At 52.0% G+C, this 19092-nt stretch overlaps 1 protein-coding gene across 1 annotated transcript; it reads left to right on the plus strand.

Annotated features, from left to right (window-relative positions):
• Window positions 1–416: 416 nt before the first annotated feature.
• On the plus strand, window positions 417–18822 carry A1O5_00017 (uncharacterized protein; the record flags this gene model as incomplete). The annotated part of the gene is made up of 2 exons (XM_007740638.1): window positions 417–17240; window positions 17293–18822. The coding sequence occupies 2 exons, from the start codon at window positions 417–419 to the stop codon at window positions 18820–18822; spliced, it is 18354 nt and encodes a 6117-aa protein (XP_007738828.1).
• Between the last annotated feature and the right edge of the window lie 270 nt (window positions 18823–19092).

Here is a 19092-nt window from a genome sequence, read left to right on the forward strand (position 1 = left end):
GTGAATCCCCAGATGAAGTTCTGGGTAGATTACTCAGTACCGCACCAAAAATCATCGACTAGCTAGGCGAGCCTTGATCATTTTGGCGATTTCCTAGGCTCTCGGAGTTTGGGCTACAGGCCACCCAGGCTGCATCGCCAACTCGCCAGGCCCAGCCACTCAAATCTCGTAGCAGCCGCACTTGCAAAACGCGACAGACAGTTCGATCATCCCAACTGCCAGCGCAGTCCACCGTCCTGCCCTTTATTCATTTACGCAGGATAGCGATCTTCTCTTCATCATCAACGAATATCGACATCACACCCGTTGGGGGAATGATACAAATATTTGCGAGAGCGCTCATCTTTTCCACTTCATCGGGCCGAATCCGCATATCGAGAATGCCCTGACGCCTCTGCAATTTCGTCTGATGTGCCATGAGAAAATCCAGCTCAGGCCGGCAACGAGCCGGCTCAGAAGCATCTTCAAGGTCCGAGCGACTGAGACATGATGATCAAGACCCTTCCAAAGGACGTTCCGCTGCAGATGCGATGACCACTTCCTCTTCACGCCGCAAGCCCAGCCGGCGCGACCAACATGAGGAGCGCGATGCCACTGATGCGACAACGATCACCGACGAACCATCACAGATATCTGATCGATCCCGAAATGATTACCGAAATGATTCGAGAATAGAACCCGAACCCAGTGACACACGGCGACGGTCAAGCAAGACCGACAGGAGTGCAAAATACGAGAGGAGCCGTGGGGATAAAGCAGACGACGATTTACGGAGATCAAGGAAAGAAGACAACCCTAGCGACTCTCGCAAATCCAATAAGTCAAATGAGGAGGATGGTCCTCGCAGTCACCGGAATGATAGTGCTTCTCTACCTCAGAACCAGTTTCCTGGAGAGTTCCCATCCACGTATTCTCAGCCGTACCGACCATCTGGGCTAGCCGCAGAGTATTATGGTGACAACGGGGAATCTGTAGCATTTCAACCTGGTGTTCGCCCCAATGCTCCAAATATTGTCACCAGCGCAGAACAGGCCCACCTCCTGGAACCGACGATTGAAGCCAAACCTCCGCCTGAGCCGAGTAGCATGGGCCAAGTCGGTGCTGCTGCCAGCTATTTCAGTAATGCCAACTATAACGGCGACATTAGACCACAGACGACGCCTTCCAAACCTCCTCAGAAGCCAACATCAGGATTCAACAAACCTCCCAAGCATAGCCACTATGGGGTGAGCCCTAGAGCAAGCCCGACCCCCCAAGGGAATCATGCACAACCGTTCGGGCTCGCTCCTGATACAGTCAGCTCCTTTCCAGCTTCAGGCTCTGCAGCGATCGGCGCAGCCGCAGAATATTACGCTGGTGGAGGCGGAGGGATATCAACCAGTGCATATCAAACGCCCAACAGACCCCCTCACGGATCCCAAACTACATCAACCCCGTATTCCGCCCCTGCTGGTGTAGGAGGCTCACTGCAGCATTCAAATGCAGCTTTGTATGGCGGCGCAGCTGCTCTTACCGGAGCAGCAGCTGGCGCCTACATGTCTGGCCTTTCTCACCATCAGCACTCATTCAGCCAGCATCAACCCCCAACCAACCTGGGTGGATTAGCCAGCGGACATCCCCTGTCGCAAGGTACCCAGACGCATCATGCCCACCGGCATAAGCATCAGGGACTGTTCGGCCGGTTCATCGACTGGTGGCGAGATCCTGATGCAGTGGCGCGATTTGAGGAATACACCGAGACAATCGGTGTATGCAAGTATTGCTTCGACCCCATGAGCTCGCCCGCCGATGCGCCCCGCAGACATGACTACCGCCGACAGAGACCATCCCCTGGAAGCCGGTATGGGAGTATGACTCGAGTGGACAAGCCGTATAGACACAGTTCAGATGAAGATCTTCGGCGACACTCATCTGCCAAGAAGAAGGTGATAGCCGGAGGCCTGGCTGGCTACGCGGCGGCGAAACTCGGGGAAGCAATGGTCAATCAGAAGCATGGCTTTGATGACACATACTCTGTGAAATCAGGCCGTCCTGTGAACCAGAGTCGAGTCAGTTTTCAAGAAGAGCAGAAATTTCAGCGATATCAAGATGGGCAATTTGAACGACACAATAGCCGCTACAGGGCCGGGAGGGGCAAAATATCTTCTCCCAAAGAAGGACGTCGCAATCGCCGGTCAAGCTCGTCGTCATCAAGCTCATCTTATCACAGAATCTCTCGCGGCGCAGCATTGAGTACTGGCATTGGCGCCGCTGGGGTTGCTGTTGATGCTGCACCACTTGGCGCGAAATCCCGGCGACGAAGTCAAAGCAGGAGTCGATCACCCACTTCAAAGAGGAAATATTTCTCGAAACGGGTCTCTCCGATGCATTCATACGTCGATCTCTCGACGACGAACGATGGGCCAGGTGGTCTGATGGGCTTTTTCACGAGCCCTTCGGCCAATACAAGGAAGGGTAAAAAACCAAAGGGCCTGTTCAGTTTCTCAAATGCCTCGAGTTCCTCATCCGACGCAGATCTACGATTTGGAGAGGGAACCATTCGCAGAAAGGTCTCTAAGAAGCGACTTCGAGAAAGATACGGCAGGCAGAGCCGAGACAACTCTGTCACTGCGATGAAATACCTAGTTGATACCGGTGTTGCTCTTGCTGACGAAGCTGGTCGAAGGGATCCAAAAGGTAGGCGAAACAAAGACGCTGACAAGCATACAGGTCCAGGCATCAGACATGGAAATGGACGTCGAATTTCCCTGGCCGACCACGAAATTTCTGGCGGACGCGACGATGAATGGTATGACATAGATGGCGAAGTTGACTCTGAAACCAGCGTGGATACAGCATTGGCATACGGTGGAGGATTGTCCGCCGCCCAGAGCCGCGAACGCCTCTCTCAAGGTGGCCCAGCGACAACGTCGAACTACAATTTCAGGGAGGAGGATCAGAGACAGTACCAGAACAGCTTGGGACAACCAAACTTTGGCAACGGGTCCTCCTTTCCCCTATCAACGGTCGAAACGGCTGCCGTAGCGGGTGTAGGAGGCCCTCTGGGTGGCTGGATGGCGTCTAATGCAGTGTCGCAGAAATCAAATCATCCATCCGCTTACGGGTTGCTAGATCCGATGCAGGAATTGGAACCTCGACCAATATCTGATCAACTATCAAAGAGTGCTTCTCCCCAGGCTACCAGAGTGTCCTCAACTTCTGTTCCCCTGCGGCAACCTCAACCAATTGTCCCTGTCGCGCCTTTCATCAACCACAATATTTTAGAAGGAATCCGGCCGGAGGGACAGACAAGAGCCAGGGCGCAGAGGGAACCAAGCCCTGTCCCACCCGCGAGACAAGATTTTAACCCGGCCAAGCTGCCTTCTCGAGGCTCGAGATCCAGCGTTAATATCAACTTAAGCGACGAGCAGCTCGAGAATGAAGGACGCGCCAATAACAGGGACAGGAGATGGAGAGACACTTCGGGCGAGGACAACCGAAGAACGTCCGCTGATGCTGCCGTCTTGATGGAGACCACCCGAAAACCAGTCGAGCCTTTACGTGACCAGACAGGATCAAGGCCCAGGAGCTCGTCTGAAGCTAGTGGGAACCCGGTCGACACCGACAAACGAGTCGCTGAAATTAACCGTGAATTGGAAAAACTCTACCAAGAGCACCGAAAAGCTGAAGAACGAAAGCGGAAGGAGTCAGGCCTAAAGAAGGTTGTTGAAGGCGCTGTCATCGGTTCGGCGATAGTCGCGGCTGCAGATTCACTTGCTAGTAAAGATAAGAAGAGTGGGTCTCGCGAAGATGCAACCCCTACACGAAAGTCGAGCTTGAAGAAGACGAGAGAAAAGGACACCTCGTCGCCTCCCGAGACGCAAGAGGACAGAATAGCAAGAATGACTGCTCAACGTGTCAAGTCAACACCATCACCAGTTCAGCATGACGACTATAGCGCTTTCTTCGTTCCCGCGGAACTCAAAGAACATCTCAAAGAAAATAACGACAAGGCCGAGCATCGAGACGACTTTGGAGCAACTGTGGTTGAAATTGTCCCTGGAGCGCCCAAACCTAGCAGCTCACATCCTTTCGACCCTTTTACATATCGACAGTTTGGTCTAGAATTGGTTGATGATCCCTTGCTATACCCCTGGCCTGTCCCGATTCTTGGACTGATTGAACCCACGCCGCCCGGTAGCCGGGTTCACAGCATCAAAGGCGACGAAACACCCGTCATTGAGCCCAAATCGAAAGAGTCACAGGAGGATATTGGCGAACCACTTGAAAGGAAGGAGTCCAAAGTGACATGGGGCGACCATGACACGTATATTTACGAGGTTGAGACCCCGGAGTATGAGCGATCAGATTATGGCCCAGAGCCACATATGCAGGGGTATAAACCTGCAGACGTCCCCTCTCCGGATGAGGTTCCTGAAGAGCCAATCTCGGTCCCCGACGAAAGGCAGCGCCGACCAAGTGTAGGTCGGGCGTGGACACTAGATGAGAAGGAAGCAGAGAAACTCGAGAAGCAAGCGTCCTCTGTTGATGACAGACCTCAGATAAGCCGAGCTTGGACCGTTGATGACAAAGAAGCCGACGAAATCGCCAAGGGACTTCAGGAACGTCAGCGAAATGAGGGTTCTGCAGGGACAACGACTCGCCATGTTATCAAGGATGAATCCAACACTCAAGATAGCACTGCGTCCTCGATTAACCTTGGGCCTGAAGAGCAGCTCGGGGATTCGTTCTCAACTAAACCCGATCAGACCAGTCCAAATCAAACATTCTATCAAAGCCCTTTCGCAGAAACGGTGAGCGATTTAGGCGTTACCGGGGTTTATCCCGCGACAGTCCAACCCGATACCAAGGCGCAAACCATCTTCGCCTTGGAGGATGGAGACGAGCGAACCGAACGGGACTTGCACGACAACGAGAACATGTCTAACGGTGTGAGGATGAGCAAGAGTGACCGGCGTCGTCGAGAGCGTTCCAGTTCTTATGTAGATGCGTTTAAGCCACCTCCATCACAGCAAGCTCCTCCTGGGCCTTCGGAAGACATTTCTCAGCATCCAGTACCCGCCACCGACAGTAAACCTGACCTCGTCGATAACAACACTGCATCTGGCCCCTCTGCCTTAGGGTTGGGGTTAGGCCCATCTATCCTCCTAGCGGTAGACCAGGTAATGAAGGACAACACCGCAAAGGACGGGATTGGATCAGTAAGCAGAGTTAAAGAGCAACCTTCGAGACCCAAGGAGCCGAGTACGTTTAATGATTCAAAGTCGCAGCGTTCACGGTCTGTTTCGAAAGCGGGATATCACTCAGATCCCGAGGAATGGGAACGTTTACGGGAGAAAGCTAAGAGGTCGAAATCCGGTTCCAAGAGCGATGTCGGCGTGAAGGCATCCCAAAAACCTAAGGATAGACGACCGAATGGCGACGTAGACTTGGCACCGCTTCGAAGAGCTCGTACCGACGATGATCTCAACGAGAATAAGAAATCTGGAGGAATCTCAAGGTACAGCAATGGCGATCTTGACAAAGAAACAAGCACTGGTCGGAGCAGGAGAGATGAGGAGAGGGAGTTGCGAAGTAAACACCGTAGAGATTCAGATGGACATCGTGATGGTGATAACCGCTCTGTCACGAGCAGCACGACTGACTTAAAAACAAAGAGGGAATCTGGTGGCTTGTTCAGCAGCCTGTTCTCCAGCAACAAGAGCGATGTCAGTACGTCCAGCAAGAAGAGCTCGAAATCTTCGAAGTCGGACAGTCGAGCAGATCGAGAGCGATACGATAAGTCCGAGTCTCGCAGGAAACGCAGGTCCAAGGACAGAGAAGAATTAGACGATGTCGCCTCTGCTATCTCTGAACCATCCGGAGGGAGCAGACGAGGTTGGGATCGTCAAACCGGACATATTGATCAGAGAACGGTCTCCGATGATCAAACTGTCGACGACGGATTCGTTTCTGCTGAAGAGACCGCTGAAACACCAGTCAAGGACACTGCAGACCAAGAGTCTTTTTTAGGGAGAAGCCCCGAAATGCCACAGCCAATGGTCACGGATACGCCAATGGGTACTGATGGTGTCTTGGGGCCAGTGTCCGAGAGACAACCATCTTCACGGTCCGAAACTGCAACTAGTGTCCATATCGAAGGTACCATCATCCCTACGGAAGCTGGTCATGTTGAAGCACCACCTGCAGCTTCAATAGAAGGCAATCAACTTGGAATTGTGCCTAACAAGTCGACTCCTGGTGTTGACGAGGAAGTGGAGAACCCTGAGGCAGATTCTTCACCCAGTGTCTCCCACGCCGCCGCCTCTCGACGCCTTTCTGCTATACGAACAGGTGATATCCCTTCTAGCCTAATGGTTGCTAGCTCTCCAACCGCCGTCCCCCTACATTTCCGACGGCCCCCTATGTCTCCGACTAACCCACGCTTCTCCATGAGCTCACCAGTCATGTCACCAAGCTCTCCGCTGACCACCCCTCGAACTCGTCAAGGACGACCAAAGTCGACAGAGTTTCGATCCAGCAAAGAATTCCGGCCGCTGTATCTTGTGGAGATACAAAATTTCGCGAAAACAGCGACATCCGAACTTGCCGAAGAATATCCATCGTTGCCATCGAGCAAAACCAGCTCGGCACATCCGTCCATGGAAGATCTTCGAGCTGAAGCCCAGTTTCAAGACCTGTCTGATTCCGTTACTCCGTCACGTGTCAGTGCCGAAATGTTCCGCGACCGTGGCAGACGACACAGCTACTCGTATTGGCATGACAACGAGAAAAGGCGAGATTCCCCAGACTATCTAGATTCTCGATCGGCCACGCCAGTGCCCGGCGATGCACAGAGAGCTCGTGAACAAGAACAGAAGCCCAAGCCGAAATATGAATTCCATTCACCAAGCGAGTTGCTTCAAGATCCAGCTTTTTTCCACGACGTGGCCCCTGCGGATGAGGAAGTTGAACCTCATAGCCCTCTCCCTAGTGTCGCAAGTTCGGAGCTGGAACAGGATTACATGAGTGCACGAAGCAGGAGTCTATCTCCGACAGGGTCGCGAAGTCGTAGTCGAGGTAGAAGGAGCGCTTCGATCACGAGATCAACATCAGTCGCGTGGCAAGATGGACTTATTACCGCTGCGGCTGGAGCTCTCATTACATCTGCCATGATCGCTTCCGCCCATCAAGTGCTCAAAGAATCCCCGGAGGATATCACGACGAATGAACTGGAAACGCCAAGAGAGTCGCAATTCTTTGCAGAGAAGTTGACAGCAGCTAAAGCAAGGCCTGAACCTGAAGCAATAAATATCGAGAAAGATGGCGATCCTGCGAGCTCACAACAGCCAACTCAGGAACAATCAGTCCAAACAGCTGTTGATTTACGTCGGGACCTGGAATCGCAGGTCCCTAGTGAAGCCGCCCTGGCCACTGACGCTTGGCAAAACGTCTTCGCGGAGATTCAAAAACGCAGACTTGACCCTGAAAAGAAAGCCGAAGACACTACCACGGTCAACACTGAGGGGCCCGAGAAACCGCCTGCCACCGAATCCGTACTGCCATCGACCATAGAAGGAATTGTTTTGACGGAGCCGATGTATGATTGCCTATCTGACCCAGGTAAGGCCACAGAATCAACCTTAACCAATCCCGACAAAGTCAAAGAGCCTGAAGAGGAACTTAGTGAGGGCCACGAGGCAAATATCCGTATGCCAGCAAATGCAGATGAGCCTTTCCATACTAAACAGGGTCTCGATGAGCAGGCTGAACACGTCGGAGACTCATCAGACGATGTGGGGCTCCAAATGGAAGGCGTCGAAGAGGCAGCACCGGGATCTAGTGACGACCTGAAAAGGTCAGAAGATGGAGGAGACAAGAGTGAGGACAACGCTCTTTTGGCCTTTAATGAAGCCATGTCGCCTACGTCGCAAGGGAACAGAGAGCAAGATGATGTCGATGTCGATGTTCAGGATACCGAGGAGACTTTTGAGGACGCACCAGACACACAGCCGACACAAGTTACGCCGGAACAAGAGCCCCAAACACCTGCACAGCTAGAAGCCGTACTCTCTGTCAACATCGAGGAGCATATACTGTCCGGTCAGGCAATGACAGAGCAATCCCTTGCAGAAGATGAACGACATTCTGAAACCCAGGAGATCCTTTCAGGTATCGCACAACCAAGCCTAGATCCCTTAGAAGAGGCGTTCAAACAAGCCATAGAAGCTCGGGGCTTGACTGAAGGTGCAACTGTCGAAGCAGCTTATCAAGCATTTCAAACAGAGATTCCTGATATTAGGGAGACGCATTTGTCCACCATTCGAGAGGAAGGCGATGCCCCTGGCCCTTCGGCAGAGCAAGGCTCAGGGCCGATTGAAAGGGGAACCGATACTGGACGTTCCAAGAGAGATAAACGCAAAGAGAAGAAAGCAAAGAAAGCGGCAATGTTGAATAGCTTGCTGGAACCGGATTTCAAGCCTGCAGAGGCTGATCAGGATCTTCAATCTGCAACTGAGGAGTGGCAAGACGTCAAGACAACAGAGCCGATTTTGTACGAAGATGGCATTGCAGGGGCTACTCCGGTTGGGGAACCTCCAAATCCATTTAGTAATGATTTCGAAATCAAGACAAGCGGGTCAGAAACGCTGCCCGGTGGAATCAAAATGGAATCAAATATTCCCATGGCGGCTGGCGTTGAATGTGGCGAGGCCCCCTTGTCCTCTATGCTCGAAGACGATAGCAGTGTGCATGGTTCGAAGAAATCAAAGAGGGAAAAGAAGGAAAAGAAGAGACAGCGTCAGACGTACAATTGGGATGAGGCTGAAAATGGTGTGGAGCAGACCAGCCCTAGCGAGGCTGCCCAAGTTACTGAGCCAGCCGTTCAGCAACAGCCTTGTGCGATGCCCCCCTCGAGTGAACACGCTCTGTCGACACCAGAAATTCATGACGAACCAGAGATAGCCATTACTCATGCAGAACCCGCCCCACAAGAGTCAGAAGATTTTCAAGAGATGGACTCAAAGCCAGGCAAAAGGAAAAAGTCCAAGAAGAAAAAGAGTGTTCCTGCGGTGATCGAAGAAACGACTGGGTCAACATCTCAAGAACCACCTACTGCAGCCGCGCTACCTTCAGAACCTCAACTACGCACAGACGAAGCAGCTGATATGTCAAACCAGAACAGAGTTGCCACCTTCACAGAGCAACAGGTGCAAGAGCCTGTCGCTATCGAGGAACCTCAAGCGTCTCTCGGATCATCTGTACCGCAACCGGTTGATCTGACTTCTGCAGTTGTTTCGATTGATCCCTCAGTTCCCATTGCTGCTCCAGAAGTTACTCGAGCCGAAACACCGCAAGTCACCGAGTCGGGAGATACACAACTCAACAATTCTCCGCAGAATGACAAGTCGAATGATGACCCGGCGTTAGAAGTCACCACCGCTCCGGACTCGCATGGAGCAGAAGATTTACTTACAAAGCAACAGCCTCCCGAAGAAAGTTCTTGTGCACCAGCAGGGGAATTAGAAGCGGAGACGTCTCCTGAAACGCCAACAGATCTAACCGTGCCAGTAGAAACGGTCTCTTCTGGGGAAGGGGTCAAAGAAGACCCCGAAACCGTAGACGCATCCGAGGAATCTATACCCAACGTTGGTGTGGCACAAGATGAAGAAGCTGCGACACACCTGAGGCTGGAGTCCGAAGCTATTCCTGTTACCGTTGGAGGGGAGCAAGTACACAACAAACCGCAGACCGCCCCATTAACACCACCAGAAGTTGCCGGAGTGGATCACACCGAAGAGCCCCTAGCAGTTTCAGAACATAACCAGAGTCCAGTACAGTCTCGAGGTCCTGTTGAAGAGCCAATAACCCAAGAAATTGCCGATGTCCAGCACAAGGCGACTCTGGCTCCTACTAAAGAGGCTCAAGCAATTGGTGACGACTCCGGCTCTAAGAAGAAATCCAAGAAACTCAAGAAGGACAAAAAGAAGCGTCAGACCTTGATCGATGATGTCGTTGGCACGTCCGATCTCGTTGGAGTTGATAACGATAAACACTTTCCGGAGATCGCCCCCACCACATCCCAGCCCAAGGTTGAAGGTGCAGGTATTATTACGCCTCTAGAAGGAGACAGGGAAGCGGTCGAAGATCTGCAACTTGCAGAGGTCAATGGCAGTTCAGATGTCGAAGGACGGAGAGCACGCGCTGTCCGGCAACAATCAGCCACATTCCTTCCTACAGAAGTTGTGGAGAAGAGCGATATTATTTTCGAACCTGGAGACTTAGCCGTTGAATACCAATCCGGCCCCCTAATATCGTCCGATACCGAGAAAACAATGGCTTTTGCCTCAGAATCTGTCCTTGCCAAACTGCTCGACGAGGTTCCACGGTCCGTTGACACTACAGAGGCTGAAGTTGGGATCTATGGCCCTTCCGCTACCAAGACTGTTGCTGCTGAGGCATCAGTCATTGAAGCTCCAAACGCTAAGATTCATACTGCTGAGTTTCCGGTGGCTACCATTCCGCCTACAGGGATAGCAGCCCTCGAATCTTCTGTTAATGCGTCTATTGAGGCAGCTGCTGGGCTTACTCCCGAGCCTGCTGGAGAGCCTACTCCTGTACCGGCTACCGACCCTTCAAGTGAGCCTCCTGCAGAATCCACGCCTGAGTTAGCCACCGAACCTACTGCTGAGCCCACTACAGAACCTGCTATTGAGTCTGCTACAGAGTCTGCTCCCGAGCCAGCTGCCGCCCCTACTGCTGAGCTTACTACAGGACCTGCCCCTGAGCCTGCCACAGAATCTACTCCTGAAGTGGCCACCGAACCTAATACCGAGCCTGGCCCTGAGCCCACCCACGAACCGGCCACCGAACCTACCGCTGAACCTGGTCCTGAGCCTCCTCCCGAACTTGCTGCGAAGCCTACTACTAAGCGTGGTCCTGAGACTTCTGTAGGGCCTTTTGCAAAGTCTGCCCGAGAGCCTGCTACTGAATCTACTATTGAGCCTGTTCCTAAGCTTATCATGGAACACGCCAGGGAAGCCGCTACTGAACTAACTACTGAGCCGGCAAGTGAAGCTACGATTGAAGCTCCTTGTAAGATTTCTGATGGGCCTACTACCAAGCGAATTAATGAAGCTATTACTGGAACCGCCTATACTTCTGTCGAGACTGGTGATGAAGTTGGAACTCAGGCTAGCAGCGAGGTTGCTGTTGAGCCTACTGCCAGTGCCGAACTAGCGGCGGTTGCTGGTAACTTTGAACCGACGACAGAGGAAGATTTAAGCTTTCCATCGAAGCGGTCCAAGCAAGAGAGGAAAAACAAGAAAACCAAACGGCAATCAACCCTCGCAGCTGAATCGATTCAACCTGAACCTACAGCAAGTGACAAGTACGAGGTAACGGATGAAACAGAACCAATCTTTGAAAAGCCCACCCTACCTGAAGGAGACGTCCAAGGTACTGCAGCTATAATTGAAGGTAAAGAGGCCGAAGACCTGGCATCAACGTCTGTGACGTCAAAGAGAGACAAGAAGAAGAAGAAGAAGCGGCAATCGACTCGTGCTACTGATTTGCTCCCGTTAGAGACTGTGGGGAGCTCTAGCGGCAAATCGACCATTGACTCGAAAACTGTGACCAAGTCTCCAACCATCCAGACAACGGCAGAGGGATTAGAGCCTGCTCTAGAACGGGTCACAGAAGCTGGCCAAGAGATTGTTCCATCCGAGTTTGATATACCACTTGTGGAAGGAGACTCCGAAAATATTCAGGAAGAGAACTCGATATCCGTGCCTACAAAGTCAAAGAAGGACAAGAAAAAGACAAAAAGACAGTCCAACATTGAATTTGTGAGTCCTGAGCCAGCTCTTGGGGGCCCGAGTGAAGAAACCTCTCAATCAATAGCGGACAATGTCGCCCCACCTTGTAACGTTGATGAAACACGAACGCCGGGAGCGTCTGAAGACTTCGGTGTTGAGAACGGCCTTACCACCCCCGGAGATCAAGCTGAAGAAGTGTGGGCTCCTCCAGGCAAGAAAAAAAAAAACAAAAAGAGGAGCAGCAAATTGACACTGGACGAGACCGGTCTACCTGGGAATGGCGAACAGGTCGGCCCAGATGAAGCTCGATATATTGAAAGCGGCGTTGAGAATGAGGTCGGGAAAAACATATCAGGCCTTCCAGAAAACCAGACAACGTCTGAAGCTGCAGAGCACCAATTATTCGCTTTAGCGGATGCAGAGGAAAGGGTTGCCGATACCTCGACGGAAGAATTGATCCAAAGTCAGCTGAAAGAGCTCGACAGCCAACCTCAGGCAGCTGAAAAGGTGGAAGAATTGGGCAAGACACAAGGCGACTCTAAGCAGACCAATTCCAACCTCGAACAGCTGCCGCAAGGGGAATCCGAACTTCTGAGCGTTCGTGATAGGGATGTGTCCGAAATGACAGAGCCACTCATAGGAACTCCGGAAGAAGATCTGACGATTTTCGGACCGACAGAGACGGCTTCGATGGATCAGATGTCCAGAAAATCGGGCATTTCCCACAAGGAAGCGAAGAAAGAAAAGAAGAAAGCCCATCGATTTACCTCAGAGGAGCCCGAAGGAAAAGAAGCAGTCGAGACACCAATGGAAAATGATGGTTCCTCCCGTACCGCTGCAGAAGCTACTCAGCTTATCACCGAAAGAGAGTGGCCAATCTCACAGAAATCCAACTCAGAGAATAGTGAAAAGAAAAATCGACAAGTTACCTTGGACAACGGCTTCGCTGAATCTGTGCCTATCACGCTAGAAGTTGAGTCTGCGCATGTAGAACGCCCAAACGAAGCAGTTCCACAAGCTCCTCTCAAAGAACCTGAACTGGTGGAAACGATGGCCAGCCAGACGCAGTCTGAAATAGAGGATCGGGACCTCACCAAGGGTAACAAAAAGAAGAAGCGACAGTCGACCTTTGCGGACATTGCGGAGCCAACGGTTTCAGCGGAGGCATCAGCCCATCCAACCTTCATTACCGAAAGTGAACATTCCGAGGAGAAGCCTTTCTTCGCGACAACACAGGAAGATGTTCTAACCTCCGCACAACCAGAACATCCAGGAGAAGTCCATCGTCCTAATTTTAACCCTACCAATACTGATTCGAAATTCATTGATGATGCTGGACTACAAAGTGAGACGTTGGTCGAGGCTGCGCCCGCAAAGGACGGTACAGTCACCGAGAACCGAGAACCTGAGGCAACTGAAGCTGAGGATCCTTTTACTCTGCCATCCGCTGACATTGAAGAGAGTGACAGCCAGAAGCTTCAGCCAATTGACCGGATTGTTGCAGATGTGCCCACCACCACACCCCTCCCAAAAGAGAGCAGAGCTGATGTTGCCACTGTTGTTATTGACTCTGCAGAAGCTTCTGTGGATCGTGGAATAACTATCATCACCGATCGCGTTGAAGAAGCCCCGACATTAGTGGAAACCGAGCAGGCACATGGTGAAGAATCGTCGACGCCAGACACCCTAATGGCGATTGAAAAGACGCCAGCGGAAATCGCAAAAGAAAATCTCATGGAGACGCCAGTAGCAACGCCAGCCGCAGGGTTGCACTCCGAGGAACTTGCCACCGCAGCTACCGCGATGCCTCTGGAGGATGAGAAGCCGCAGTTTCAGGAACCATTGCAGGCAGATACCCCAACATCTCTTCACGGCATGCAACATGAGGCTGAAACGATATCTACCTTAGGGGTGCCGAGGGCAATACTAGACGTGAATCTGCAGACTGAGGAAATAGCCGCAGCCGGGACCTCGTCTCCGCAGTTCAAGAAGAATAAGAAGAAGAATCGTCGGGCCACATATGAAGAGCCCATTCCCGAGTCTCAACAAACCGAAAATGAAGGACCTGACGCCAAGGTGGAAGAAGCGGAAACTCTAGATCAGCCTCCAACTGCGGCGCAAATGAGTGACACAGTTATCGAGGAGGAAATGATCACTTCTGCCGCAAAGCCAAAGAAGGACAAGAAGAAGAAGAAGAAGCGGAAGACACTCTCGGCTGGGGACGAGGTGAACGAACAACAGCCGACGGTTCAAGATGGTATCGGAAAAGTCGAAGAGGAGACAGCGAGCGAACCTCGGCCTTATACAGAGGCTCCCGCAGAGTTAATCGATGAAGCAGCGCTAGAATCAGAAGTGAAACACAACGTCGCTGGAGAAGCCGTGGAGAACGCGGCCAAAACGTGTCTCGCTGTGGTCGAACCTACGGGAGATGTTTCCCTAGGGCCGGCAAAAGAAGGTCAAAAAGTGATGCAGACTTCCCGGTCCGCCGCAGATGAGATGGATGCAGTTTGGGAACACAATATGCCGAGTCTTGGCGGCGAAACCGCGTCCACTCCCGAAATACAATCTGGAATGCCAGATGGAACGACTGGGAACATGCGTGAGGCCGTTCCTATGGTAGAGGAGCCCGAGATTATCACGTCCGGATCATCTACAGCGAAGAAGTTAAAAAAAGAGAAGAAAAAAAGCAAGAGGAAATCGCCATCAGCAGAGGAGCCGGAGGTCAGTGGCGTTGGTAGACCAGGAACAGAGAATGAAATAGATACAGCGCGAGATGATGAGCCTGCGGGCCAGAGCAAATCCCTGAGTGAATCGAAAATTGATGAGATCCAACACGAAATCGAAGGGGCGGTCACCATCAAAAGGTCGAAGAAGAAAAGCAAAAACAGCAAAGTCTTAGCAGCAAGTGATGACTTCTGGACACCGGGCACGGCTACACCAAAATCTAATGACGAATTCGCGTCTGCTATGCAAACACCAATTCGACGGACCACGTCACCAGAACTCATGGACTATATCAAAGCGGAAGAAATCCCTGCCCCTGCACCAGAAATTGACACTGCTGACTACTCTGAGCAAACGCCGAGCAAAAAAAAGACGAAAAAGGACAAAAAAAAGAAGCCTTTTTTCGCTTGGACAGGGGCTGATGATCAGACAACCGAAGATACCTCCGGGATATCGACTCCTGCACCTCTTCCTGGGCCAGAAATATCTGAGTCTAGGGAAGATCTCGAAAGTGCAGCACTTACTGGCAAGTCGGAAACATACAACGCTAAAATGGAGCCCGAAACCCTAGCGATACCTGCGGAGTCACAGGTGATGAAGACCGGGGACACCCTGGAGCCAACCGGCCCTGTCGTTGAGCAAGAACCGGTCCGTTCTGAGAGCTACATTATGCTTGGGGCAACGACTGCCGAACCAGAAGGGTCCAGGTTAGAGGACACCCACGAGTTGACGGTTCCATCCGCTCGGCCGGAAGTGACACCTGATCAGCACACTCTGGGCAAGGAGCATGACCTAATACCTGTATCAGATCAAGCTCGATCGTCGTCTCCCGAAACCGAGCCACGAGGTGATGCATTGCCACGTGAGATGGACATTGATTCCGCGAAGACCACCTTCAATATCGGAGAAGCTTCGTTAGAAGGAGCAATGGATATGCCTAGGATATCAGTTTCGACTGGAGTCACGCCAGTTGCCGAGTCAAAAAAGGATCGAATATCTTCGTTAAGGGACCCAAACGATTTTCCCATGAAAGACAAACACGTAGGGGTTGTCACAGCCTTCAGTGAGGTCCCAGAAACATCCGACCTTCGGCGAGGAGTATTTAACGCTATTGGTATCACGCCAGAAGAAGAATCGACCGCTGCTGAAGCTAACGAAGAAGAGGCTGTTATAACCGCCAGAATTGCTGGTTCAAAGGACATGGATGTTGAGAAAGGTCCCCATGAAACTGATTTCGGCGCTGGCAGAGACACTTCAAAAAGCAAAAAGAGCAAGAAAAATAAGAAGGCGAAGAAGAAAAGTAGTGTGTTCAATGGAACTGAAGATATCGAGCCACTAAAGATGGAGCTTTACCGCACGGAGGACAGCACGGAGGAGACTCGGGATCCTGGACTCAACGAATCTGTTCCCGAAGAGGGCATGGAAAATTCCCATGCACCAGAAAGCCTTCCAGGGAATGCCGATGATTTATCCGACGTGAGTACAACCACGCGTGAAAGACGAAAGAGGAGAAGATCGCCTCCGGCATGGGCGGGAGAAGAGCCCGAAGATCTCCCAAGGGGTCGCGCTCTCACTCCTCCACCTGAACACGACGATATCATGGATACTGCCCTTGGTGTTGCAGCAGGACTTGGCTTTGGTGCTGGAGAAAACGAGCCTACGCGAGAACCTCCGCCAAAGCCGCCGTCACCATCTCGGCAGCCATCTGCTGGGTGGTCTTCCGCTAAGCCTGGCCCTAATACGAACCTTGCCCATGCAGACTCGAACCGAGACAGCGGTGTCCAGTTCGAGTCGCCAATATTGTCCACGGGCCAATTCACATCTCAGAGGGACAGTGGCTTTGTACCAAGTCCCGGGGTTCAACACGGGGACTTCGGCGATCCCAGGAACAACAACACGGAGATGAACCTACGTCCACCGCGACCTCAATCACCCACGAGCTCGACCGAGGATGTATCTAAGGTCGTGACGAGCAGGAAGAACATCGACCAGCCTGCTAGTCTAGAGACACCGAGAAGAAAGCCTTCACCCGTCGAATCCACTTCGAAGGACAGATCCTCGGTTTTATTCAACTCTTCTCCCGCGATGCCCTCTTCCCTCAACACGGACGTCTATACCCGAAGTCCTCAGCCTGTGGCAAGTCCTCTCCGGAGAAGCCCCAGTATTCATGGTCACCATCATAGCCGAGAGGAGCTGAGGCAACAAAAGGCCAAAATCTCACCGCACCACGAAGACAGTGACCAACTTGCGTCGAATCTTATTGATCGGTCAGCTGCAGCACCAGTGAGTCGCTCGGCGTTTGATTCGCACTCTTACAGCAACATCAATCGACCCTATTCGCCCGTTAAGTCACCACTAAATGCCATCAATGAAGACTCGACCGAGCCGACTTCAAAAGCGCATCCGTTCTCCGATCTCCCTGCCTCTCTGACGCCTCGACATGCCGCTGAAAACGACAGCCTTGCTTCAGCTAGTTTAGTGGCTGTGGCTGGGGCGGCCGCATTTGCGGCCGCCTGCCTCCCCTCACGTGACTCTACAGTACCTGGCGCTAAATCGCTTGGCAGAAGCAAGTCCCGAACCTCATCGTTGCGCAACCTGCGCAGCGCTTCAATCTCCCCGTACGACCCAGCCAACTTCGCGTCCGGGTCATCGCAAGGTCCCGTCAATGCTCAGAACACCGGCAGAGCTGCTGTTCGGGAAAGGGAAATGGCAGAGGTATACGTAAGTTTCACACAGCCTGACGCAGCATCTCCTAAACCTGACACCAACGCAGGACGGGTATGGTTCATACCCGGGCAGTCCCAGATCACCAACACGACCTCCGAGTATCCGACAACGACAGAGCATGCATCAAATAAGGGATCTTGAGGCCAAGTTAGACCAGCTCGCAAGCGAGAACCGCGCCTTGGCCGAAGCAAAAATTGTCACGGAACAACAACTCGAGCAAGCTCATTTCGAACACAATCGATCCGAAAATGCTACCGTGGGTTTCAACGCGCAGATTCAGGAGCGGGATGCAGAAATTGCGCGTCTCAAGCAAGAGGTTGCATCGCTGATCGCAACACACGAATCATTAAAGAAAGAGCACGAACAACGGTTGGTTAATTTCAGGCAAGACTACGATGAGGCTCAATCACACTGGCAAGACTCCTTAAAAGAATTGGAAACACTTCGATCAAGGCATAACGAGCTGTCAACTGGGATGGAGTCGATCGTGAGACATGAAATCGACACAGCCTTGACAGAGAAAAATGCAGAGATCCAACGACTTCGGGGGGATCTGGAAGCGGCAAGGGAGAAGATCAAGGACTTGCAATCTCAGATATTGTCCAAGAGAGCAGACGATGTGGTTGTCTTCCACGACGAGGACTACTTCGATCAAGCGTGCCAGAAGTTGTGTCAACAGGTGCAAGGGTGGGTGCTTCGGTTTTCCAAATTTAGCGACCTGAAGCTTTGTCGGACCACAAGCGAGGTCCGAGATGAGAAAATTGTGGACCGGTTCGACAATGCGATATTAGATGGCTCCGATGTGGACGACTATTTGGCGGACCGGGTCAAGCGACGAGATGTCTTCATGTCAGTGGTGATGACGATGATCTGGGAATATGTCTTCACAAGATACCTCTTTGGAATGGACCGTGATCAACGACAGAAACTGAAACAACTGGAGAAGAATCTTGGAGAAGTGGGTCCGTCGAGCGCGGTACACCAATGGAGAGCACTTACACTCACGTTGCTGTCCAAACGAGAAAGTTTCAAAGCACAACGAGAAAGCGACACTGAAGCGGTGGCTATCGAAATCTTCTCGACATTGTCGCGCTTCCTCCCTCCACCACAGCATTTAGAGGAGCAGATTGTGGGTTCGCTGCGCAACGTCATGCGCACAGCGGTGGAATTATCGATCGAGATGCGCACCCAACGCGCTGAATACATCATGCTCCCGCCATTGCAACCCGAGTACGATACCAATGGTGATCTGGCTCGGAAGGTATATTTCAATGCAAGCCTGATGAACGAAAGGAGTGGTGAAACCACAAGCAATGAGGACTTGGAGCGTGACCATGCCGTAGTTCGCATGGTGCTCTTCCCGCTTGTTGTCAAGAAAGGGGACGACAACGGAGTGGGAGACGAGGAGATTGTGGTATGTCCTGCGCAGGTATTGATCGCAAGACCGGATAAGGGAAAAAGAGCCAAAGGCTCGACAAGGCTCGCTAGCGGTGGCAGCGATGCAAAGAGTTTGAGGGCTGTGAGCACGCATAGTCTTGCTATGAGCGGGATTGAAGGGAATGAGAACATGTTCTAATGAGAAGGAAGTAGGGGTGGACGGGTAATATCGGCAATCTGCTTTGATTTGCATTGCGACGGTGCTGTTGGTTTGTCGTTGGAGGGATGCTCCTGTTGGAACGCGACGCTTTTCTGCTGGCATGGCATGGATGGAAACTTTGCAGTTGATAGACGACGATACGAATCTCGTTATATGCCTAGATAATGTATGTATATTGTGGTTGTTGATGATGAAGACGTCATGAAACCGCAGCGTTCCCTTTCGAAATGGGTAACGCATGCGGAGTCC

Source organism: Cladophialophora psammophila (genome assembly GCF_000585535.1).
Source record: "Cladophialophora psammophila CBS 110553 chromosome Unknown aczJe-supercont1.1, whole genome shotgun sequence".
Taxonomy (NCBI): domain Eukaryota; kingdom Fungi; phylum Ascomycota; class Eurotiomycetes; order Chaetothyriales; family Herpotrichiellaceae; genus Cladophialophora; species Cladophialophora psammophila.